Consider the following 22,347-nt stretch of genomic DNA (forward strand, 5'->3'; position numbering starts at 1 on the left):
AATTAAACACGTAAAAGGAGATGAAAATTTAATAATAGTTGGAGATTGGAATGCAAGCATTGGAAAAGGCAAGGAAGGAAATATAGTGGGTGAATACGGGCTAGGCAAAAGGAATGAAAGAGGGGACCGACTTATAGAGTTTTGCACGAAGTATAATTTAGTAATTGCCAACACCCAATTTAAAAATCATAATAAAAGAATATACACTTGGAAAAAGCCAGGGATACTGCAAGGTATCAGATAGATTATATCATGGTTAAGCAAAGATTTAGAAATCAACTCGTTGACTGCAAAACTTACCCTGGAGCAGACATTGATAGCGACCATAATTTGGTGATAATGAAATGTAGATTGGGGTTTAAAAAACTGAAGAAAAGTTGTCAGATGAATCGGTGGAATTTAGAGAAGCTTGAGGAAGAGGAGGTAAAGAAGATTTTTGAGGAGGACATCGCAAGAGGTCTGAGTAAAAAAGATAAGGTAGAAAATGTAGAAGAAGAATGGGAGAATGTTAAAAAGGAAATTCTTAAATCAGCAGAAGCAAACTTAGGCGGAATAAAGAGAACTGGTAGAAAACCTTGGGTTTCAGACGATATATTGCAGCTGATGGATGAACGTAGAAAATATAAGAATGCTAATGATGAAGAAAGTAAAAGGAACTATCGGCAATTAAGAAATGCTATAAATAGGAAGTGCAAACTGGCGAAAGAAGAGTGGATTAAAGAAAAGTGTTCAGAAGTGGAAAGAGAAATGAACATTGGTAAAATAGACGGAGCATACAGGAAAGTTAAGGAAAATTTTGGGGTACATAAATTAAAATGTGTTAAACAAAGATGGTACACCAATATATAATACGAAAGGTAAAGTCGATAGATGGGTGGAATATATTGAAGAGTTATACGGAGGAAATGAATTAGAAAATGGTGTTATAGAGGAAGAAGAGGAAGTTGAGGAGGATGAAATGGGAGAAACAATACTGAGATCTGAATTTAAGAGAGCATTTTTTTTTTTTTTTTTTGTCTTCAGTCATTTGACCGGTTTGATGCAGCTCTCCAAGCTTCCCTATCTAGTGCTAGTCGTTTCATTTCAGTATACCCTCTACATCCTACATCCCCAACAATTTGTTTTACATACTCCAAACGTGGCCTGCCTACACAATTTTTCCCTTCTACCTGTCCTTCCAATATTAAAGCGACTATTCCAGGATGGCTTAGTATGTGGCCTATAAGTCTGTTTCTTCTTTTAACTATATTTTTCCAAATGCTACTTTCTTCATCTATTTGCCGCAATACCTCTTCATTTGTCACTTTATCCACCCATCTGATTTTTAACATTCTCCTATAGCACCACATTTCAAAAGCTTCTAATCTTTTCTTCTCAGATACTCCGATTGTCCAAGTTTCACTTCCATATAAAGCAACACTCCAAACATACACTTTCAAAAATCTTTTCCTGACATTTAAATTCATTTTTGATGTAAACAAATTATATTTCTTACTGAAGGCTCGTTTAGCTTGTGCTATTCAGCATTTTATATCGCTCCTGCTTCGTCCATCTTTAGTAATTTTACTTCCCAAATAACAAAATTCTTCTACCTCCATAATCTTTTCTCCTCCTATTTTCACATTCAGTGGTCCATCTTTGTTATTTCTACTACATTTCATTACTTTTGTTTTGTTCTTGTTTATTTTCATGCGATAGTTTTTGCGTAGGACTTAGATTTAAATGGCAGAAAGGCTCCTGGAATAGACGGAATACCTGTAGAATTACTGCGCAGTGCAGGTGAGGAAGTGATTGATAGATTATACAAACTGGTGTGTAATATTTATGAAAAAGGGGAATTTCCGTCAGACTTCAAAAAAAGTGTTATAGTTATGATACCAAAGAAAGCAGGGGCAGATAAATGTGAAGAATATAGAACAATTAGTTTAACTAGTCATGCATCAAAAATCTTAACTAGAATTTTATACAGAAGAATTGAGAGGAGAGTGGAAGAAGTGTTAGGAGAAGACCAATTTGGTTTCAGGAAAAGTATAGGGACAAGGGAAGCAATTTTAGGCCTCAGATTAATAGTAGAAGGAAGATTAAAGAAAAACAAACCGACATACTTGGCGTTTATAGACCTAGAAAAGGCTTTCGATAACGTAGATTGGAATAAAATGTTCAGCATTTTAAAAAAATTAGGGTTGAAATACAGAGATAGAAGAACAATTGCTAACATGTACAGGAACCAAACAGCAACAATAACAATTGAAGAACATAAGAAAGAAGCCCTAATAAGAAAGGGAGTCCGACAAGGATGTTCCCTAACTCCGTTACTTTTTAATCTTTACATGGAACTAGCAGTTAATGATGTTAAAGAACAATTTAGATTCGGAGTAACAGTACAAGGTGAAAAGATAAAGATGCTACGATTTGCTGATGATATAGTAATTCTAGCTGAGAGTAAAAAGGATTTAGAAGAAACAATGAACGGCATAGATGAAGTCCTACGCAAGAACTATCGCATGAAAATAAACAAGAACAAAACAAAAGTAATGAAATGTAGTAGAAATAACAAAGATGGACCACTGAATGTGAAAATAGGAGGAGAAAAGATTATGGAGGTAGAAGAATTTTGTTATTTGGGAAGTAGAATTACTAAAGATGGACGAAACAGGAGCGATATAAAATGCCGAATAGCACAAGCTAAATGAGCCTTCAGTAAGAAATATAATTTGTTTACATCAAAAATTAATTTAAATCTCAGGAAAAGATTTTTGAAAGTGTATGTTTGGAGTATCGCTTTATATGGAAGTGAAACTTGGACAATCGGAGTATCTGAGAAGAAAAGATTAGAAGCTTTTGAAATGTGGTGCTATAGGAGAATGTTAAAAATCAGATGGGTGGATAAAGTGACAAATGAAGAGGTATTGCGGCAAATAGATGAAGAAAGAAGCATTTGGAAAAATATAGTTAAAAGAAGAGACAGACTTATAGGCCACATACTAAGGCATCCTGGAATAGTCGCTTTAATATTGGAAGGACAGGTAGAAGGGAAAAATTGTGTAGGCAGGCCACGTTTGGAGTATGTAAAACAAATTGTTGGGGATGTAGGATGTAGAGGGTATACTGAAATGAAACGACTAGCACTAGATAGGGAATCTTGGAGAGCTGCATCAAACCAGTCAAATGACTGAAGACAAAAAAAAAAAAAAATTGTAGATAAAAAATTACATAACAAAACATAATTATAAATATTATATAGCCATAAATTTATACATATAGGATTTTTTATTAAAAAAATATACATAGCATTTTTTATTTTATTATTCACTGAAACATAATGTAATGTGATTAAAATTTTGAATAAAAATGGCTCAGTATAAATGGAAATATGCATTTAAAAAATCTTTTCATTGATGATGTCTATGATTACTATTTCAAACACATCATTCTAGATCAGTATATTCAAAGTTAACAATAACTAAGCTCTAAAATATATAGTAATGTTTATCTCATCTAACATGTCATTATCTACATTATCTATCTTAACACTTTCATAGTATGAAAATAAAGCATTCAAATGACATTCATCATCTAACAAGCATAATTCAATTAATAACTGCAAATAAGAAAAAAAAATCAACAATTTAAATCTAGCTTTTAAGGTGTGATTTTCCTCCACATTTATAGACAATATGCTACTTAAAAATTAAAAAAAAAAAAAAAAAAACTAGCCAGTAATGACATAATATAAACAAATATATGTCAATCAGTAGTAAAATTAGACACATTTTCACAAAAAAAGGTTTTGATTTTAGTTACTTTCAAGACCTAAAACAAATGACATTAGGTCATATATCAAATTTAAACAAATGTATATAAAACAATCCATGTTGCAATTTAAATTCAAATAACTGCATCTAACATTGCATTAGGTAGGTTAAACAAAGAACACATGCAAATTTTACATATAAAAAAAAAAACAATGGCTCAAATCAGCGTGAACAATGTAATATTTGCAAATTATTTTAAATCTGAAAAACAATATATTAAATGAAAATAAAACAAAATAAAATAAATCAAGATATTAAACACATCACAGATTACATACACTATTTTGCACAACCCTTCTTATATAATTAAAGGGGTTTCTTAAACATTTCAAAATGGTTATAATAAACATCTATCATTAGATGAAGGAGCTTCCAAAAAAATCTTCCAAAGTTTATTTTCATGTGTTTAAAAATAATGAAGAATGTTTTTGTTTCAACTTACTTCAGTAAATAAATAATAATATAATTTATAAATTATATTATACTCTAATAGTATAATAATAAATTAAAAATCTAATATTAATTATATTATTAACAATAATTTCTTCTTAAAAAAAAAAATAATAAATAAATTATTGTTAATACTTAAATACTGCATCAAGTATTAAAAATGAACAGAAAATTGAAACATTATGAATTGTACTGAATATTTTTTTTTGTTTTTGTTTGAAATATGATCACATTCCAAAATAAAGAATAAAAATATTTACCAACATTACTATTTAATGCATTGTTAATTTATATAAACCCTTTTAAGAAAAATGTAAAAGTTTCTTGTTATATTAAAAAAATATATACATTTTAATTTTATTAGTTCTGAATATTGTACAAAGAGGAATTTTCATTGGACATATTCATGAGCCTAAGGGCAATTCCATGATTTCACGATTCCATTGTTAAAATCTCACTGGGGGAGTAGAATTCACAACTGAAAAACCTCAGTAGAGAACAAAAGATCATTCAATATTTAATTCAAAAGTTGACTTTTAAATCTAGTACTTATAGTCCTATTCATTTTTTTTTTATTAATGAAACTTTAAAAACCAGTTGTTAAATTACAAAAGAAAGAAAGTATTATAGTTTGTTTTTATCTTCAATATATAGATTTTAAGAGTTGTGTAACTCATGTACTGATAAAAATATAATTACTTCTGATATTGCCAGAATGCCCAATGCAGCAATGATTATGAAAATGCACAAAAGAGGCAAGAGGCGGAGGCACCGACCACCAGGGGGCCACCAACGCCCCCGTGTACGCCTCGAGATTTGAGTGCTGCGCAGCCGCACCACACGCATTTTTCCTCTTCTGCATGTCGTCCCTAGAAATAACAAAACAAAATATTAGATATCTTTATTAAAAATGTTTAATTTACAGATTTTTATAACATTGATATAACTTAATTAATAGGCAATAAAGACAGTAGAATAATATTACTCTGATAAAAATGAAAAAGGTACTGATAAAAATATTTGTTAATATATAAAATATTTCTGAAGAAACTTTTTCTGTTTGTTAAGCTATATTATTTTATTTGAGAAATGTTGGGAATAAAAAAAGGAATCACATTAGACTTTAAATTAGAATAATGTGATATGATAATTTTTAAATATATATTGGTTAAGATATAAAAGATAATTTAATAACTAAGCTATAAAATTAGGTCGAAGACTGGAATGGATTCATCCTTCTCAACCCTTTCTATATAGGCTGCTGCAGATTTCACAGTATTGTGGTATTTGTTACCAAAATATAAAATCATTTGATCAATAACTGTTGAATAATATCACTCAATGTGGCATTTATAACCTGACAAAGCTTATTTATTCAGATGAGATGGCAGCTCAGTTCTATTTCGTTGTGTGAGTGAGAAAGAATGATAGAGAGGAGGGGGAGAGAGAGAGAGAGAGTTTTAAAAAAGTGGTACAGTCACTTTTACATAATGAATACAATTTATATGAGTTGACCGTATGAGTTATAAATTGTAAATTGCTATTATTTAAAACAAAATGCTTCTATTATAAAGTATCTAATATAACAACTCAAATTAATAAAAGAGTAATTAATATTTGATGTTTTAAAAATATTGTTTTATAAATATTGTATAATAAGTAGCTTCAAATATAACTTTAAAAAGTTGTTCATCTCATTAAAGCCAAGAGAAAAGGAGACAGTTTGATGATTATAATTTGCACTGTAATAAGTTTTTTTTAATATTTTAATTCATTATATTACTATGTAATATTACATTATTATTATTATTATTATTATTATTATTATTAAGTATTAGTTGTTAGTATTAAGCTTATCAAAAAGTGAACTAATGATACATTAGTAAAAAAAAGGAAAACTCTACTTATAGCTTACTTCAATATGAGTTAGTGTAACTTATTTATTCAATGTATTATAAATTATTGACTTATTTTAATTATGGAGTTATCAAAAAATATTTAGTAAAATATTATCAAATTCATGACTATACAATCAACCATAGTTAATAGCCTTATCATTAAAAATAGATAAAAAATGCATGCTAACATTTTATTTCAACAGTATTGTGGAGAATGGTGTTGTAATATCTATTCAATTTAAGGTCAGTTTTCATTCTGGTATTTTATTATTGTTTAACATAAAAACAAAGTAGTTAAATAATTACTTTATATTGCAAACTCCTATTGGTATATGTTACATTTTCTAATTATTTACATCTATTTGTATCATAAGTATAATGTAACAAATTATTAGTTTGTTTACTTTACTAACAGATAGAATTTGAGTAATATTATCTTGGATATTTATTTGAAATTTAAATTTACTGAAGATCAGTATAAAATGTGATAACACTTCAAAACTATTAATAATAGATATAAAAAATTCACTTTCAATTTACTTGGACATTTTTCTTCTAACTTTACAATTAGCTAAAATTTCATTGAAATTTACAAGAGATTAATTCAATAAAGAAGATAAATTCAAATATTGCTGCAAAATTACTAAATTGAAACCAAATATTCTCTCTTAAAGACTATTCAATTTTTTTTTTTAATTTACAAATTAATCATTTACAACATCATTTATTGCTGAACTACATATTGCTATTCATATAAACACGAAGTAAATCTATTAAATTTTAATGTAACCTATTCTTTTTTTTCATACTTTTCTAACAGTTGGTTTGATACTTGCCCAGAATTCATCCAGATTATATTATATATTATTATTATTATTCATAAACTACTTTTTATTTATAAACCCTTTTTTTTTTAATACCCATTGAAAATACAAATTTAAAAATATTTTATATTTTTGATAAAAAATATTCTTTTTTGCATTTGTGATTTTAAGAGTTGAGATTAATATTGATGGTATGTTTCCTCTAAAATGTGTCCTCTAACCAAAAAATACATATTCAATATTATGTTTTAATTTTTTTCCACTGTTTTTTTTTTTAGTCACTTTTTGTTTAGCAGAAAATTGAAAACTGTCCTTAGTCAGTTTTTAAAATTTTAAACAACATTTGTTAACTTATTCCACATAATTTGCTAACTTTTTCAATCATTTTGCAGTTAGTCAATATATAACTCTATAATAATTCAGTATATTACACTAATGATTCAAATCAGCTACTCTATTCTTGTTACCTTCATTTTACTTAAGAGAAAGTAGGTCTTATCTAAGAAAATGTTGAGTTATGTATACTGCGTGTTTTGTAAGAAAACTTACAAGTCAATGGAAAAAATCTAACTTAACTGCAATGTTAATAATGGTGTAAATTGAGTTAAACTTAATTATAAGAAAATATAGATGGGCGCAACATTAATTTTCTAACTTTTTAATCGAGTCCCAAAATTAACTTCTGTACAGCAAGCCCACTGCAACAACTTGCTTTAGATATAACATTGGTGTTCATACAGAGTGCATGACTATTATTTTAATAAATGGCACTGCATACATTGTTAATATTTATTTTTTTAAAACATTTTATCTATTTTTAAAATGTTAAATATATTGTTGATAAGCAGTTTGCTGGTCTCATCATAGGTAAAAATATCTGCTCTCCTGAGTGATTGTGGGTAGGATGATTTTGCTGTTTATAAGAGAATTTGAGTTATGCTGTTAGGTGGTGTTTTTTATTCATGTTGCTATTTATCTGTGAGTAGATTGTTCTTTCTCACCATCCAGCCCTTTGTAAGGGATGAGTAGTGGTATCCGTAATGGCCGAGCGTTATCATTAAATGTATATTTTGTATCTAATAAATGTGTACTTTTTCAGTATTATACCACTGGTTAATGACTATATTTAAAACTAGTCAGTGTAAATAGAACCAGATTTAATTATTAAGTATAAAATACGATACCAGGAAGTTTTGTAGTAAAATATATAGATATGTAATGTCAATACTTTAGCTTTCCTAAGTGATAATTTAATTTTTATGTTATTAGATATTTATTTACTGACTTATTTATTTATTTGCTGATTTCCATGGCAGAATAGTAACATCTTCACTTTTCATCTGTATGGTTCTGGGTTCAATGCTAGGCAATTTTCTTATGCCAAAATTCATTTATAATTAAATTCTGTAATTGAGTGTGTTGTTGCTTACAGGAGAAATAAATAAGTAATTAATTTTTTTTCGTAAAAGATCACAATTAATAAACTTTTTTTTTGTACATAAATTTGTCAATAAACACTAAATTTGATTCCTACTAAAATATTATATGATTCTCTTTAAGTGAATCTTTAAAAATTATTTTTTAAAACATGCAATAAAATCTAATAAAGTTGCTTATTAACTGAGAAAAAAAGTCTAGCAAGTTTACCATTGATATAATTTCTGCAATTATACTTCTACTCGGTTACAAAGAATTCAGAAATACATTAAAGTGAAGTGTACTGTCAAGAAATGTCACTGTAGTAGACTAAGGGAAAGACTGATTTTTCCTTTTGTTTTGTGTTTCTTGTTCTTTAATTAATAGATTATCATTTTAATTACATATATTTTCCCACTAAATTCTGCCACTCAATTTAACGTTGTAAAACGCAGGAGGATTAGACCATGATATTTTTTACAGGAACCAGTGAAAATATTCAAAATTTTTACTAATAGGTAGTATTTTGCAACAGATAATTATGAATAGATTTTGAATATGTAGCTGACACTAAGGCATTATAACAACTCAGTATCGAGAAAGATAAAATTTTAAGTAATTAAAAGTTATTGCTTTGATTAATTACATTTTTAAAAGGGATTAATTTACTTTCAAAAGAGAATAAAAAAGAAGTCCTTCCTAATAATTTTAATTTTGTTCACTATTACTATACATAAAACCTAAAAAATGAAATGCTCCCTCAAAAATCAGTTTCAACTGTATGTATGCATGTAAATAATGTCTCCCACTTAAACAGATGATTTATTATATTACATAAAATTTTTATATGGCAAATTCAGATCCAATTCTTTGCAAATGTTTCACATTATGTAGACAAACCAATATAGTGCAGTGAAACAAATCTCTGCAGAACCTACATGAATTATCATCAATAACATTCATCTTCCCTGACCATTAATTGAATTTTTCATTCCCTGTCAAGAGCTGCATCAATAAATGGTCTATTGCCACTCAGTTTTTTGACAATGGCTGATTTCTATAGTAGAATGGATTCATCTAATTCTAAAAATTGTTGGTTTTTTGTGAACATCTTGGCTAATGTTTTAGTTAAGACAACGATCATAGCAGATTCTTATCTGAGTTAAAATGAGTTCATTCGGTAAGTTTTAGTACAATATGCTGTTTGATGCTGTTCATAAAAAAAAAAAAAAACAACAGTTGAAAATTGGGATAACTTGCTAACATAATTGATAAAATACTGAGAACAAACTTAGATATAATTATTCATTTGATATGAAAAATGTGGAGTTATCTTGAATTATCTCATTATAAGATATTTACTGGTAACACTTCAATTTTATGCATGTACTTATATTTAGGTTTGTTATGATACATTATTAAGTTACTCAATCCCAGACAAAAGTGTGAAAGGATATGTTCATAATGAAAAAGTTTATTGCAAAAAATTACATTCTTTCCAAGTTACAGAAAACATGTAAGAACAAATCAGTGTCAGTTAATTGCTGATATCTTATACAATTAGTCCAGTAGAATGGTAATAAATGAAATAACTGCTATAAACTTAAACTTATATTAATGAAATATCTGAAACAATTTCACATGAGGAAATCATATACTTATCATTTATAGAACATGACTAGCAAGCATGTAAAAATATTATATGGAAAATTATGTTGTAAAATAAGACACACTCCCCCCCCTCCCGCCATTTTAAGCCATACTAATCATCTCATTATTGAATCATCTAGATAGATTTAGGCTTTAAATGTTTTACAAACTTCAGTGAATACATTTATTAATTATTAAAAAGAATTATTTAGATCAATCAAGGAATTTCTGAATTTTAAACAAACATCCTTATAGTCAAATATCAGATTTTCAATGATATTTGGCTTATTCTCATGGGCAGAATTTGCAAAGAGAATTTTGTCTAAACTCACAGAAAATTTTGGTGACTTTGTAAATCAACTGCTGAAAGTGGCAGACATTATTTATATAAGCACAATTAAAACTGGTTTTTGAGGTAGAATCTATTTTTTGAGGGAGGAATATAGAACTAGAAAGAAGTGCTGGTTAAAATTATAATTTTCAGGAAGTATTTTGATTCTACTCGTACTGTTGTAAGTATCTCATTGCTACATACATTGGCTTAATTCCTGTTAATCCACTTTATGGTAATAAATTTCAGGTGTGTACCTAGTAATTTATCTGTAACCACTTTATGAGGCTTTACATTACAAGGATAAAAGATATTCTAAAAAAGAGAAAAAACTACCTCACAAGGCACGATATGGTAGGGATGATACAACTGAAGCTAACTTTACTACAGGAGCTTCCCTTGCTGGGTTATAGATAGAAACCTAGTAATCTTATATTCTTATATGCAATTATATAACTTACTTCACATATGCTACTTTAGATATGTTATATGCTTTAATGTTGATCTTCATTGTTACCATAGCAACAGTCATCCAAAGTCTATGTAATTTAGGCTGTATATTTGGTCAAGAATTACAAGATGATCATACTTGCACAGTTATTTTATTTTATTATCATAGGATATAAATAACTTCATTTATACAAGAATCAAATAAATATTACAATAATTTTCAGATTGTATACTGTGAGGTATATATAAATAACTTCTTGATGATGTACATCTAAAAACAGCAGTTCAACACTAAGATGTGTAACTTAAACTTAAACGATAACATTTATCTAAAACAAAAATGTAACAGAAAAAATCATAGTAAATTGTAAAAAGATGTTTTTAAAATTAAATTGTATATTATGTAATTATATAAATTACCCGTGCTTGTGCGCAGTCTGCGGTGCCGAGGGGCGGCCGTTCTGGGGTCATCGACCTCCCATCATATCTGTGAAAGAAAATTAAAATAAGCATATTAATTAGCAAATAAGTATAAATTTTAAACTGATTTATAAACAGTAAAAATTAAGTGAATGTAAATTAATGGTTGGTATTTTCATAAAATTATTCTGTGTTGTTAGCTTAATAACAGTAAAACAAGTTTTCTACCAAGAAAGTTTCTTATGAAAAATAAAGTGAAAGAGCTTGCTTGCATATTTATTATTCTAAATTAATTTTATCTTTCTTCTTTTCAATGGTATGAATTTTGCAAAATTTTGTATTGCTATCAGTCATGAAGAAAAAAAAGATTAAATGCTCTGATTGCATTTAAATGTACAAACGGTTTTTATTTCACATGGAATTATCAGTGCTTACAAACAAGAAACTTGATATCTCTTATTTAAGAAGCATTCTTCTCCTTTGTCCTTTAAACATTCTAAAATCAATTCTAGCGTAAGAAAAGTACTTTGATGTAATTTTAATGACCTGTCATGAAAGAACAAGGGAGTAACAAGTTATGAAAAATAGTGTGATTTGATTTATGGACAGCCATGATTTATATGGATACTAAACTTACCATAATATAGGAGATATTTAATCTCTGGTGTGATATTTAACTTTGTTCACCGTCAAGACTAGCTGCATAATAAACATGATTACTCTCAAAGAAAGCAGCTCTGATTGGTGCTTTTTCTGTCACAGTTGCTTTACATGTGTCACAACCATATAAAAATACAGGGATAGATAGTGCAAAGCAACAAACAGTGTAGCTCTTTCAATTGTGAAATAATGCATTAAATGTCTCAAGCCAGCAGACGTAAAACTAAATAGTGAAGAAAAATCGGTATAACAAATTTATGTTATTATTATTCCTTCTACAATAATTTAAAATTATTTTGTAGTATGTAAAGAATGTAATACTGAGTTTGGTTATATAATAAACTAAATTTTATGTTATTTGGTATTTATTTAAGAATAACACAGTATTTAGACAAGAGGGATATTAGAGTTAGACTACAAGTTAAGATTTAAGAACATAATTTTTTTAATAATTACACAAATGTAGTAGAAAAGCAAATAGTGTAATTAATGTAAACAATAAATTTCTAACTCATATCTAATTAAAAGAAAAAATTAAATGCATGTATGAAGCTTTCACCGATTCATTTAATTAGTGAAAACAAAATGACCAAAAAGAGTTTAAATTTATCTTTCATCTTTTTAATTAAGTAATGTTTCAAAACCTTTAAAATATTATACAGTACTATGAAGCAAGATGATGTAAATCAGCTTTCTGAAAATGACAAGTATAACGGAAAATTAAATTACAGAGTGACATTTTCCGCATCCACTGAGCTTTTACTTTATAAGCAGGATTAAATGATTATAAACCTAATTAAAAATTATGAGAAAAAGTGGAAGAAATTATTTTTGTTTAACATAACTAAATAAAAAGTAAAACTGAATGTTATTTCAAGCATTAGATTAGAAATAAATAAGGCAATTTTCAGGTGAAATAGAAATAAAACTTCTAAGAGCTATATAGAATCGATACATTTTTTTTTCAGTGGTATTTTAAAAATTGGTAAATTTTATATAAAGGTAAAATTTGTTTGCTGGACAATAATTTGTTTAATCAAAGAAACTTTTTTAACTGGTTTGAAAAGTTTTCCCTGTTTAAGAGAAATTACATCACCTCTACTCCACTCACTCCATTATTTCACCCCCTTCATACTTATGTTTGATAAATGTAATAAATAAACAAGCTTGTCTGCTTTGAATTTAATTTATTAAACCAAACTTATTCATTAACATTTTAATGATCTAATGAAAATTAAATAAGGAGGTTTTTTTGGAAAAGAGAATTACTTAGTTTTAACCGATCACTAATTAATGGAATTTAGCTGATATAAAGTATGCTAGTTCTAGAAGTGTAGCATTTTTATTGACAGGGAATCAAATTTAAAATAATTCTTTCTGAATTATTTTCATATATTATTATTATCAGTCTATTAATCAAAATAGTCATTAAAAAAATCTTGGTTGTTATGATCCTGGTAAACAATAATGTTATCTTAATTGTATCCTTTTGTTTTATCTAATTATTGTAAAGGCTGTATGATCATAAAGTAAGTGAGTGAAGTAAGTGCAGTACAATATCCTTTTTCAGATAGATCAGATTAAAGCTAGTATGAGGAATCAGCCCCTACATGTGTTTAAACTATGGTGCTACGCTGGCATCTTCTGTTTACCAAAGAGAATCATTTCTTTATTAGGGCTATGCAGGACAGTGATTATATTTTTAGGACTGTCTGAGGCTACTTTTAGCCGTCTGCATATTACACAAAGACTGAACTAATGGTTGAAATGGATAGAGAATAAAACTGGGCTAGGCACCTCTTCCTAGAGGAAAAAGACTTTTATAAGGCTTCTAAGATTTTTAAAAGACTTCTACTTGGCTTTTACCTATTCAAACATGTTTATAACAAATGTAATAGCAACTAATAATGCCTGTAAATTAAATAAATTTTTGGAAATTTATGTATAGGAATTGCAGGAATGCAATTCAACTAAAGACTGATTAAAAGAAATTAAAAACTGCAAAATGATTTTATCACAGTTTTGACTGAATGTGATGTACGAGTATATTACTTTTCCTAGAATCAATTTTTCTTTGTAGTAGTTTTTATAATTTTCACATTTTAAAATGATGAATCCCATCATAAATTTAGATTAAAATTCTGTAAAATATCTTTTTTGTTGTTGTAAAATAGGGTTTTGAAATTTATAATTAAGGGTTTTGTTATATCTGACTCAAAAAAGGGAAGATTCGTAATTCTTCCTGTATGTATGGTTTTCTTTTATATATATTTCAGCAGAAAACCAATCTGAATGAATCTTTTTTTTATTTTTTGCAGGGACAGTTTTCTTTGTAGCATGTTGTACGTTTTTTCCACAGATATAAGCAAACAATTTTTATATATTTCATTCCTTTGTCATCAACACTAGTTAATAATATTATACTGCTTTAGAATAATTGTACTTTTTTTATATAAGTATTTTACGAAAAAAAAATTATAAATATTGCGATACTCCACAGAATTTATCTTGCGCTCGTCGACTGTTTTTTCATTTATTTATTCGTAGTTTTCTTTTATTATTTATTTATTTTTTTACAAAAAAGCGGATTTATCGCGTTTGATTTACTTGCAAACATATTTTTTATTTCGTTCTTTTACGGTGCATTTATAATTTAAAACTTAAATTAACTAGACAAAAATGATAATAAAAATTAAGATACACCTTAATACAAACTAAAAACAATAACTCTTTTTTAATTCTTTACAGTTTGAGTCTTTGAAATCAACGTAAAAACAGTACTATTTGTAATTTTTTTTCGACCTCTAAAAGTAGAGATTTAAAAAAAATATTTCTTTATTAATCCGGTTTCAATATTTAATTTTTTTATGTTGCTGTTTTTCGAATATGTAGCACTGACTTCATCGTTGTTTTTCCGCGGATAGACCTTCAAGGACCACGCAAATATCATTTCATGTAGTTTCTTTATTTTTCTTCCAGAAGTTCTTTATTCTTTCGGAGTGTATAGCTCTTCTTTCTTCAGTCCAATCTCCTCTGTTGAGTTCTTCTTTTCACCTACAGGAACCTTTCATTCAAAAATTTTCTTTCTGCATTTTTTCAATCCAGACAATCATTTTTATAATGTTGAACTTTTTAAGCTCTTTTTTCATCTGTTTAACATAGTCATCTTGACCTTTATAATTCCATATTTTAATGAAAATCTGTTTGTTTAATTTTGAATAATTATTCGGGCCATTTCCACTGAATTTTAGTCGTTCTTTTCTTATTGTTATTTCCAGGTCTTCAATTTTATCGTATGTCTCATCGTGATTTTAATGATTCTATCTTTTCAGAATTTTATTATCATGGTGCTTATTTCAAGAAAGTAATATTTAAAGCACTATATAACTTCATGTAGCTTCATATACAGAATGAGTCCAAATTGCATGGTAATCTCTCGGGAGATGATTCTATATTCAAAGATAAGAAACAAGTTAATATAAACAAAGGTCAGAAAACGGTTCGTTTGCGAGTTTCGGCTCGCGAAACATTTAGCCCTGTTTTCTGCTCTCTCTGTGAAATTAAACCCTACTAAAATTCTTGGAGTACAAATCAAGGAGAAAATTCGGTGCTTCCCTATGGTTTTTGATCCAAGAAATTGAATAAAATTGATCCCAAACCTATATCTCAGAACCTATAACGTCAATTAAAATTCATTTGTGTTAATTTGAATAGATATTATATACATGAATTTTCTCATAATTAAATTCTCTTCGATGTTAACTAGTAATTTTTATTTGTTTATTAGTTATTTTATTCCAAACCTAAAAAAGTGTATTTTCCGACAAAACATTTTCGTGTTTTACCCCATTTTTCTAAAATCTAAGCGAGATATAGGTCTGGGACCACTTTTATTCAATTTCTTGCATAAAAAATCATAGGAAATCACCGAATTTCCGTCTTGATTTGTACCCTAAGGATTTTACTAGGGTTTAATTTCACAGAGGGAGCAGAAAGTAGGGCTAAATATTTCGCGAGCCGAAACTTGCAAACGATCCGTTTTCTGACCTATATTTACATGAGCTTTGTTTTTTTTAACTATAGAATCATCTTCCGAGAGATTTCCGCGCAATTTGGATTCACTCTGCATGTCATTTACAGGAATTTTTTATTTAAAAAAAAATTATTAAACTTTTTTACTAAAGATCTAACCAAATTTATGTTTAACATTAATTTTTTCATACATAAACTTATAAAATTAAAGACTATACAGGTAAGATAAATGGTTAAACTGGTTAAGTGATTGAAAGCTGCTTTGATGACAGTGTAAGCGTAATTATTAATGTTACAGTAAAATTGTATTTTTGGAATTTCTCATAAAAAGACTTTTCAATAATCTTCACTGTCGACTATCATTGGCAAAAAAAAAAAAATAAATAAATGACTTTGTTTTGAGTAAAGCGTCAATCATCTCTTAGTAAATAAATACAATTATTATTTATCGCAGCTTTATAATATTAAAGCACAACAGTTTTTTTAACAGAATTAAATCACTACAAAATGTTTCCTCGGAGTAATGAATAAATCTGGTGAATATTTATATTTATCTCAAAAGAGAAAAGTCCAAAGTTAATTAACATCTCTATATTCCGCTTATTCTGGCACTCTGTAATAGCTGCCAATGTGATGGATGGATGACAATGGATTTTCTTTGGTAGCATCCATATCTGATCAGGACTCCACCTTTTATCTGGAGTTAACCTCAGATGAAAGGCAGAGACGCCAACACTCCGCCACTAGTTTGGCTGAAAATACAATAGTAAAGTACACATTTTTAATAACTAACTAACGTTGTATGTTCAAATGTATTTTTATTCGTGCTAATTTTTAACTAATATTTGGTTTTCTTTACCTAAATCTTATATTTTTAGATTACTTTTAATTTTATTTATTCATTATTCATTTACTTAAAAGAAACATCTAGAATACATATTTTTCGGATGTAAGCAATAAAATTATAATAAAGAAACTGACTTTTTAATCAGCTCATGTTATTTTAATTAATACGAGCCGTAATGATAAGAATAAAAGATATGGGCCGTATCACCATTAATAACAGAAAATGATAGGGCATATTTGGTACAGACACCAATAAAAAAGCACCATTTGAATAATATGAAGGGTACAGTCGGTTTAGTAAAATATAATCATTTGCTCTACCATTTTCCTGTGTAAAAAAATTCTATTCAATAATATTTTAATTTCATTTTCCTGGGTAATATCTTTTAAATTAGTTTTTAGTTCAATATCCAGTATCAGACAATTGGGTAACTAATGCAACTTACTTTATCCCGCACTTCATTTGTAAAATTTGAGACAGAAAACTTTAATGGTAACTAAAGAAAAAATTTCTTTTATTAAACAAAATTTCAACACAACTAATTTTTTCATTCATTTAAAATTCCTATAAATTTTTTTAATAGTGTTTAATATTATCCTAAGTTCAGGTAGAATCACGTTTTAAATATATGTTTTAATTCATTTAACTGGCTCGGCTGATTCAATAAACTTAAACTAATTTGATAAATTATTTAAATTGTTGGGTACAGTTTGTTTTTTTTTTTTTTTAATGGAAGAATAAATATTATGTTAGTAATATTTATATTATGGGCGATAAAATAGTAAAATTAAAACTTAATATAATATCATACGTGAAAAAAATTACTATAGCGTAAAACAATTTTTTAAAGGTAACTTAACGGTTTAATTTTTAAATAAATTTACACTAGTAGATTTATGTACGAGTATACTTAAAAAAGAAAACTGTAATAACATGTACATCATCAATGATTTATATGGCACACCACTGGACATTAATTTCAATTTTTGCGCTAATTTAAATTTATTTTTCTTTTTTTTTTTAATCCAAGAGAATGTATAATTTGTTAATAGATTTATCAGTACACTCAGTAAAACAAGTAATAGTTTGTTCCGGAATCTTCACTTCCAAAATAAATGATTTAATAAAATAAAAATATTATTTCAATAATAGGAGAATCTCTTTTACTACTATTATATAAATGGAAAGGTAAATAGATTCGAACTAGAATCAATATAACGGTTGATTAAAATAAATTGAATTTATTTTAGTTACTACTAATATCTAATATTCCTTGTTCGCTTTGAAATTTTTGGATCAAACTTTCCTGTTGGAAAGTTTTTAAGTAATAATTTCTACCTCTGTCAGAATTAGTTGTAATTAAGAAAAAAATCATTGTATTCGTTATATTATAGACATATTAATGACTGTAGTGATCATGTTAACTAGTCTATATTTAAGTAATAAATAATTACTAACTTTGGAGGTACAAGAGTGGACGTGTTTAATAAATTTCTATTTCAGACTTTAAAATCAGTTGATGTATATTATGCACTATTTTCTTTGAATTTGAGTATAATTAAAAAGAAAAATTATAATTACTATTATTTATAAATATTTACTTTAAATAAATAATATTTTTAATAAATATTTAATAATTATTTTAAATCTATAATAATTAAAAAGTTATTTGTATCGTTATGTATGTTAAAGAATGTAATAAAAGCTTGTAAAATAATTATATGCATATTACCCGTAAAGAATCGAAGTTTCGTAGAGTGACTACAAAAAGTAATGAATTCTGTTGAATTACCACCTCATAAAAGTTGTAACAATTGGATTTCCCGTTTCAAAACTGACACAGATTGACGTCTCCCATGGGGATTTACCCGGTTCTGTGGTTTGTATAGAATCATTTCAAGAGCTTTCATTATAAGTTAAAAATGAAAACAAACTCTTTCGTCGTTGAGATGCACATAACCTTCGTAACTTAATTTAAACTTTAACTATTAAAAGATTAATTATTATAAGGTGGATAGTTTGAGTTGAAGATTAGAAAGAAAATATTGTTAAGGTCGAAGGTTAAACTTTATAATATGTATAGTTTCTAAAAAGAGTTTAAAAAGAAAATTTCAAATTTTTGTTATTACTTAAAATTTTATTACGAGTAAATTTTATTCTTGAATATTTATTGGACTTAAGAATACTTTTATAACTTATAGTAATACTTTTTAAATAATGAAAATAAACGAAATGAATATAAAGAAAAAGATGTAATATGCTAGTAAATAGAATTAGCGAAAGTATTCAGCTTCATTGGAATAGTGAATATGTTTTTGTTTACGTCAAATACTTTTAGTTGTAATAAATAAAAAATTTGTTACATCAAATACGAGTAGATACAAAATATTATTTTAAATAATATTTGTAAGAAGTTTTATAAAATCAGAAATCTGCAAAAATTGTTTCAAATTTTATCCTACAATTTTTTATAAAATTGATTGCGGACGAATACTTTATGGAAAACAATGTTTAATAAGAAGGCAAAGCCCCCATTTGAAACTTCATTATAATGTACTACAAATTTTTTATAAATTGTTTCTGCAGCTTATTACACGGCAGAAACAGCAGATGTTTATCCAGCTTAATAAACACGAAAGACCTAGAAACTAAATTCAAGAAACCAAAGCGTTAAAAAAACGATTTTCTTCTCTTTCTAATGTTTGGGTATATTTCCCTCTTCTATAGTGCTTATTTTGTAAAATGATAGTAATTTTAATTGTAAAAGAGTATAAAAAAATGAAGCAGTCGGGAAAACAATTAAAATGTGTGATAAACCCATTCATTTACTTGCTTTTATCACTCAAAATTAATTGCTGCCTCTGCAAATACCTTTAAATAAAAAAATTGCTTTAGTATTGTATTATTTCACTTACTAATGAACTGATGATAATTTACTCTATCCAATAGACTTATGAAATTCTGTTGGAAGAGTGCTGACAGAAAAAACTATAATATGATCACGGTTTAAAGTTTAACGGTTGTGGTTACCCACGGTTTAACGGTTGCCCACAAGTTAGTCGACTACCCGCAGCTCGCTGAGGGTAGTCGATTAACTTGTGGGCTTGCCAAAATTTTTATGGTAGGAGGAAGAACGATCAATGTCGAAGTTTCAGGGTAGTGAGTCTCGTGTAACTCTGGCCATGATAGAGAACGAGATGATAGTTAAGCTCGGGGGGAAGAGGAAGGCGGTAATTTCCCCATTCTGCTTAAGTTCAGATAGTGAGGGCTCCGAAGTGGATGTAGGGACATCCACCCGGGAATTTAAAGGCGACCCATTGATCGAAGATTTTCGGGCAGCGCAGGGGAGACCTGGCAGTTCTGTTGCGCTGCTCGACGCAGCCTAGCAGAATATTGACAATCTGTTGAATTTCGTAGATGGCCCCCACAGCGTCAGTGCAGAGGCGAGGAGTAAATGTTTGTCCAGGTTGAAGCATTTTAGGGGTGTTCTTTCTGTTTTGGCAGAAGGCTTTGAAAAGTTGGCTTCCAAGCCCAAGGAGGTCAAAGTAGTACAGGTTCCGGCTTCTGCTCCCGTAGAGCCGAAGCGTTTTGCCGATGTTGTGCGGGGCAAGCGGGAATCTAGCCAAGCCTCGAGGCAACCCAAGGTGATTTTTGTAAACAAGGTTGTGGGAGTCTACTAAAAGTTGCAGGTAACAGAAAGAGGACTTCCAGGTTGTCCTTCGTGGCAACAGGAAGAACTTGAAGATTAGGGAAATTAAAGAGACCAGTAAGGGCCTGGTAGTGGTTGCAAACGATCATCGCGGAGTCTCAGAGGTGAAAAAGCTCGAGGTCAAGGTTGACCCGAAGCGTAAACGTAGGCTCCGGGTTATTGTCTACGACATTGACCGGCTGCTATCGGAAGAGGAAGTTCTGTTTCTTGTTCGGGAGCAGAAGACTGAACTGGATGAGGCCGAATTTTTTAAACATGTGTGTAGGCTACTCTTCAAGACTGGAAGGCGTGTTGCCCAGCGGTATCACGGCTTTTTTGAACTTGGCGCTGATCTCTTTAAGAAATTTGTGTCTGAGGGTGCTGTAGTTTTAGCCACAGGGCCAAATTCTGTAAGTATGCGTCGGTCTGCGCGCATTGTGGCGAGGAAGGTCACAAGCGTAACGACTGTCCGCATGCACAGTCGCAGAAGATCCTAGGACTGTGAATTTTCTGTAAACGTCGATCCTTACAGCACACGCAATACATCAAAGAGTGTTTTGGTCTGTAGGGGTCTGCTGAATTGTACAGAACCGGAGATAGTTGAGGAATTAACACCACAAGAAGTGATAGAGTGCCGTAGGTTTAACATGAGAAGAAACGGCGAAGTTCTACCTTCTGCTTCCCATGTCCTCACCTTTGACAGACCAACCCTGCCGGAGAAAATACGTGCAGGAATCCACAGATTGGATGTGTGGGCTTTGTTCAAGATCGCCATGAATAAATTAATATTAGCCATTCCAGCAGAAATCAGCAAAAGTGTTTATGTCGATGATCTGGCAATTGTGTATGCCAGCAACACTACAGCTATGGTGAAGTACAAATTGCAACGAGCGATAATCTTCCTCAAAGAAGTTGCGAGGAATAATGATTTCAAATTTTCACCAGAGAAAACGTGCTGTGAACACTTCTGTAGGAAGAGAATTCCTCATCGAAGTCCTGTTTTGACCATTGGCGACCATCTAATAAAATACAAGGATACTGTTCGATTTTTAGGTTTACTATTGGATAAATCCCTTTACATGGTGATTACATATAGAGGACTTGATTGCTAGATTAAAAAAAAAGCCCTAAACATTATTAAATATCTGTCCAATATCAATTGGAGGTCAGATAAAGAAATGCTACTGAGGCTGTATAAAGCATTGGTTCAATCGAAACTCGACTTACATTCATTCGACTACTTACATACATATTCTCGACTATTTTATATTCATTCGCTAGAAAGTCGAATCTACGAAAGCTAGACGTAATACATAACAGGGGAATAAGATGTGCCAGAGGCGCATTCCGTACAAGTCCGGCAACTACTCTAATGTCGGAAGCCGGAATAATGCCACTACATTATAGAAGAGAGATCCTACTGCTAAGACTTGCGACAAATATATGGGCCTTTACTACCTATATAAATGATAAAACTTTCAACAATCATCCTTTGGCTGCACTGTATGAACATCGTGCTAACTATTCCAGACCAGCCGACATAAGGTATCATGAATTAACAAGAAAATATGAAATTGCTTTACCAAAGACGTTAGCAGTTTCTACAAGAGAAATATCGCCATGGCTGAAAAAATAAAAGAGAAGCCAGCTGTAATCATCTAATAGGAATTTTATCAACCGTCATTAGTTACGAAGAATACATTAAAATTTATACTGAAGGTTCTAAAACCGATCACAGTGTTGGATGCTCCATATATGTAAATGGGGAAACCCATTCTTGGAAGCTGCCAGATATAGCAAGTGTTTATACAGCAGAACTTATTGCCATACGGCAAGCTCTTCGCTACACGGAACTATACTGGAAAG

General features: G+C 29.2%; 1 protein-coding gene across 1 annotated transcript in view; it reads right to left on the reverse strand.

Moving 5' to 3' along the window:
- Positions 1-22,347, reverse strand: part of LOC142321008 (beta-1,4-galactosyltransferase 4-like) — a 514,975-nt gene that overhangs the window by 29,498 nt on the left and 463,130 nt on the right. Inside the window, exons 3-4 of the mRNA XM_075359002.1 lie at positions 11,255-11,321; positions 4,965-5,134 (exon numbers count right to left, since the gene is read on the reverse strand). Coding sequence (XP_075215117.1) covers positions 4,965-5,111 — 147 coding nt within the window. The 5' untranslated portion in view covers positions 5,112-5,134; positions 11,255-11,321. The remainder of the gene's footprint in view (positions 1-4,964; positions 5,135-11,254; positions 11,322-22,347) is intronic.

The sequence above is a fragment of the Lycorma delicatula genome, chromosome 3 (assembly GCF_047948215.1).
Source record: "Lycorma delicatula isolate Av1 chromosome 3, ASM4794821v1, whole genome shotgun sequence".
Classification (NCBI taxonomy): Eukaryota; Metazoa; Arthropoda; class Insecta; order Hemiptera; family Fulgoridae; genus Lycorma; species Lycorma delicatula.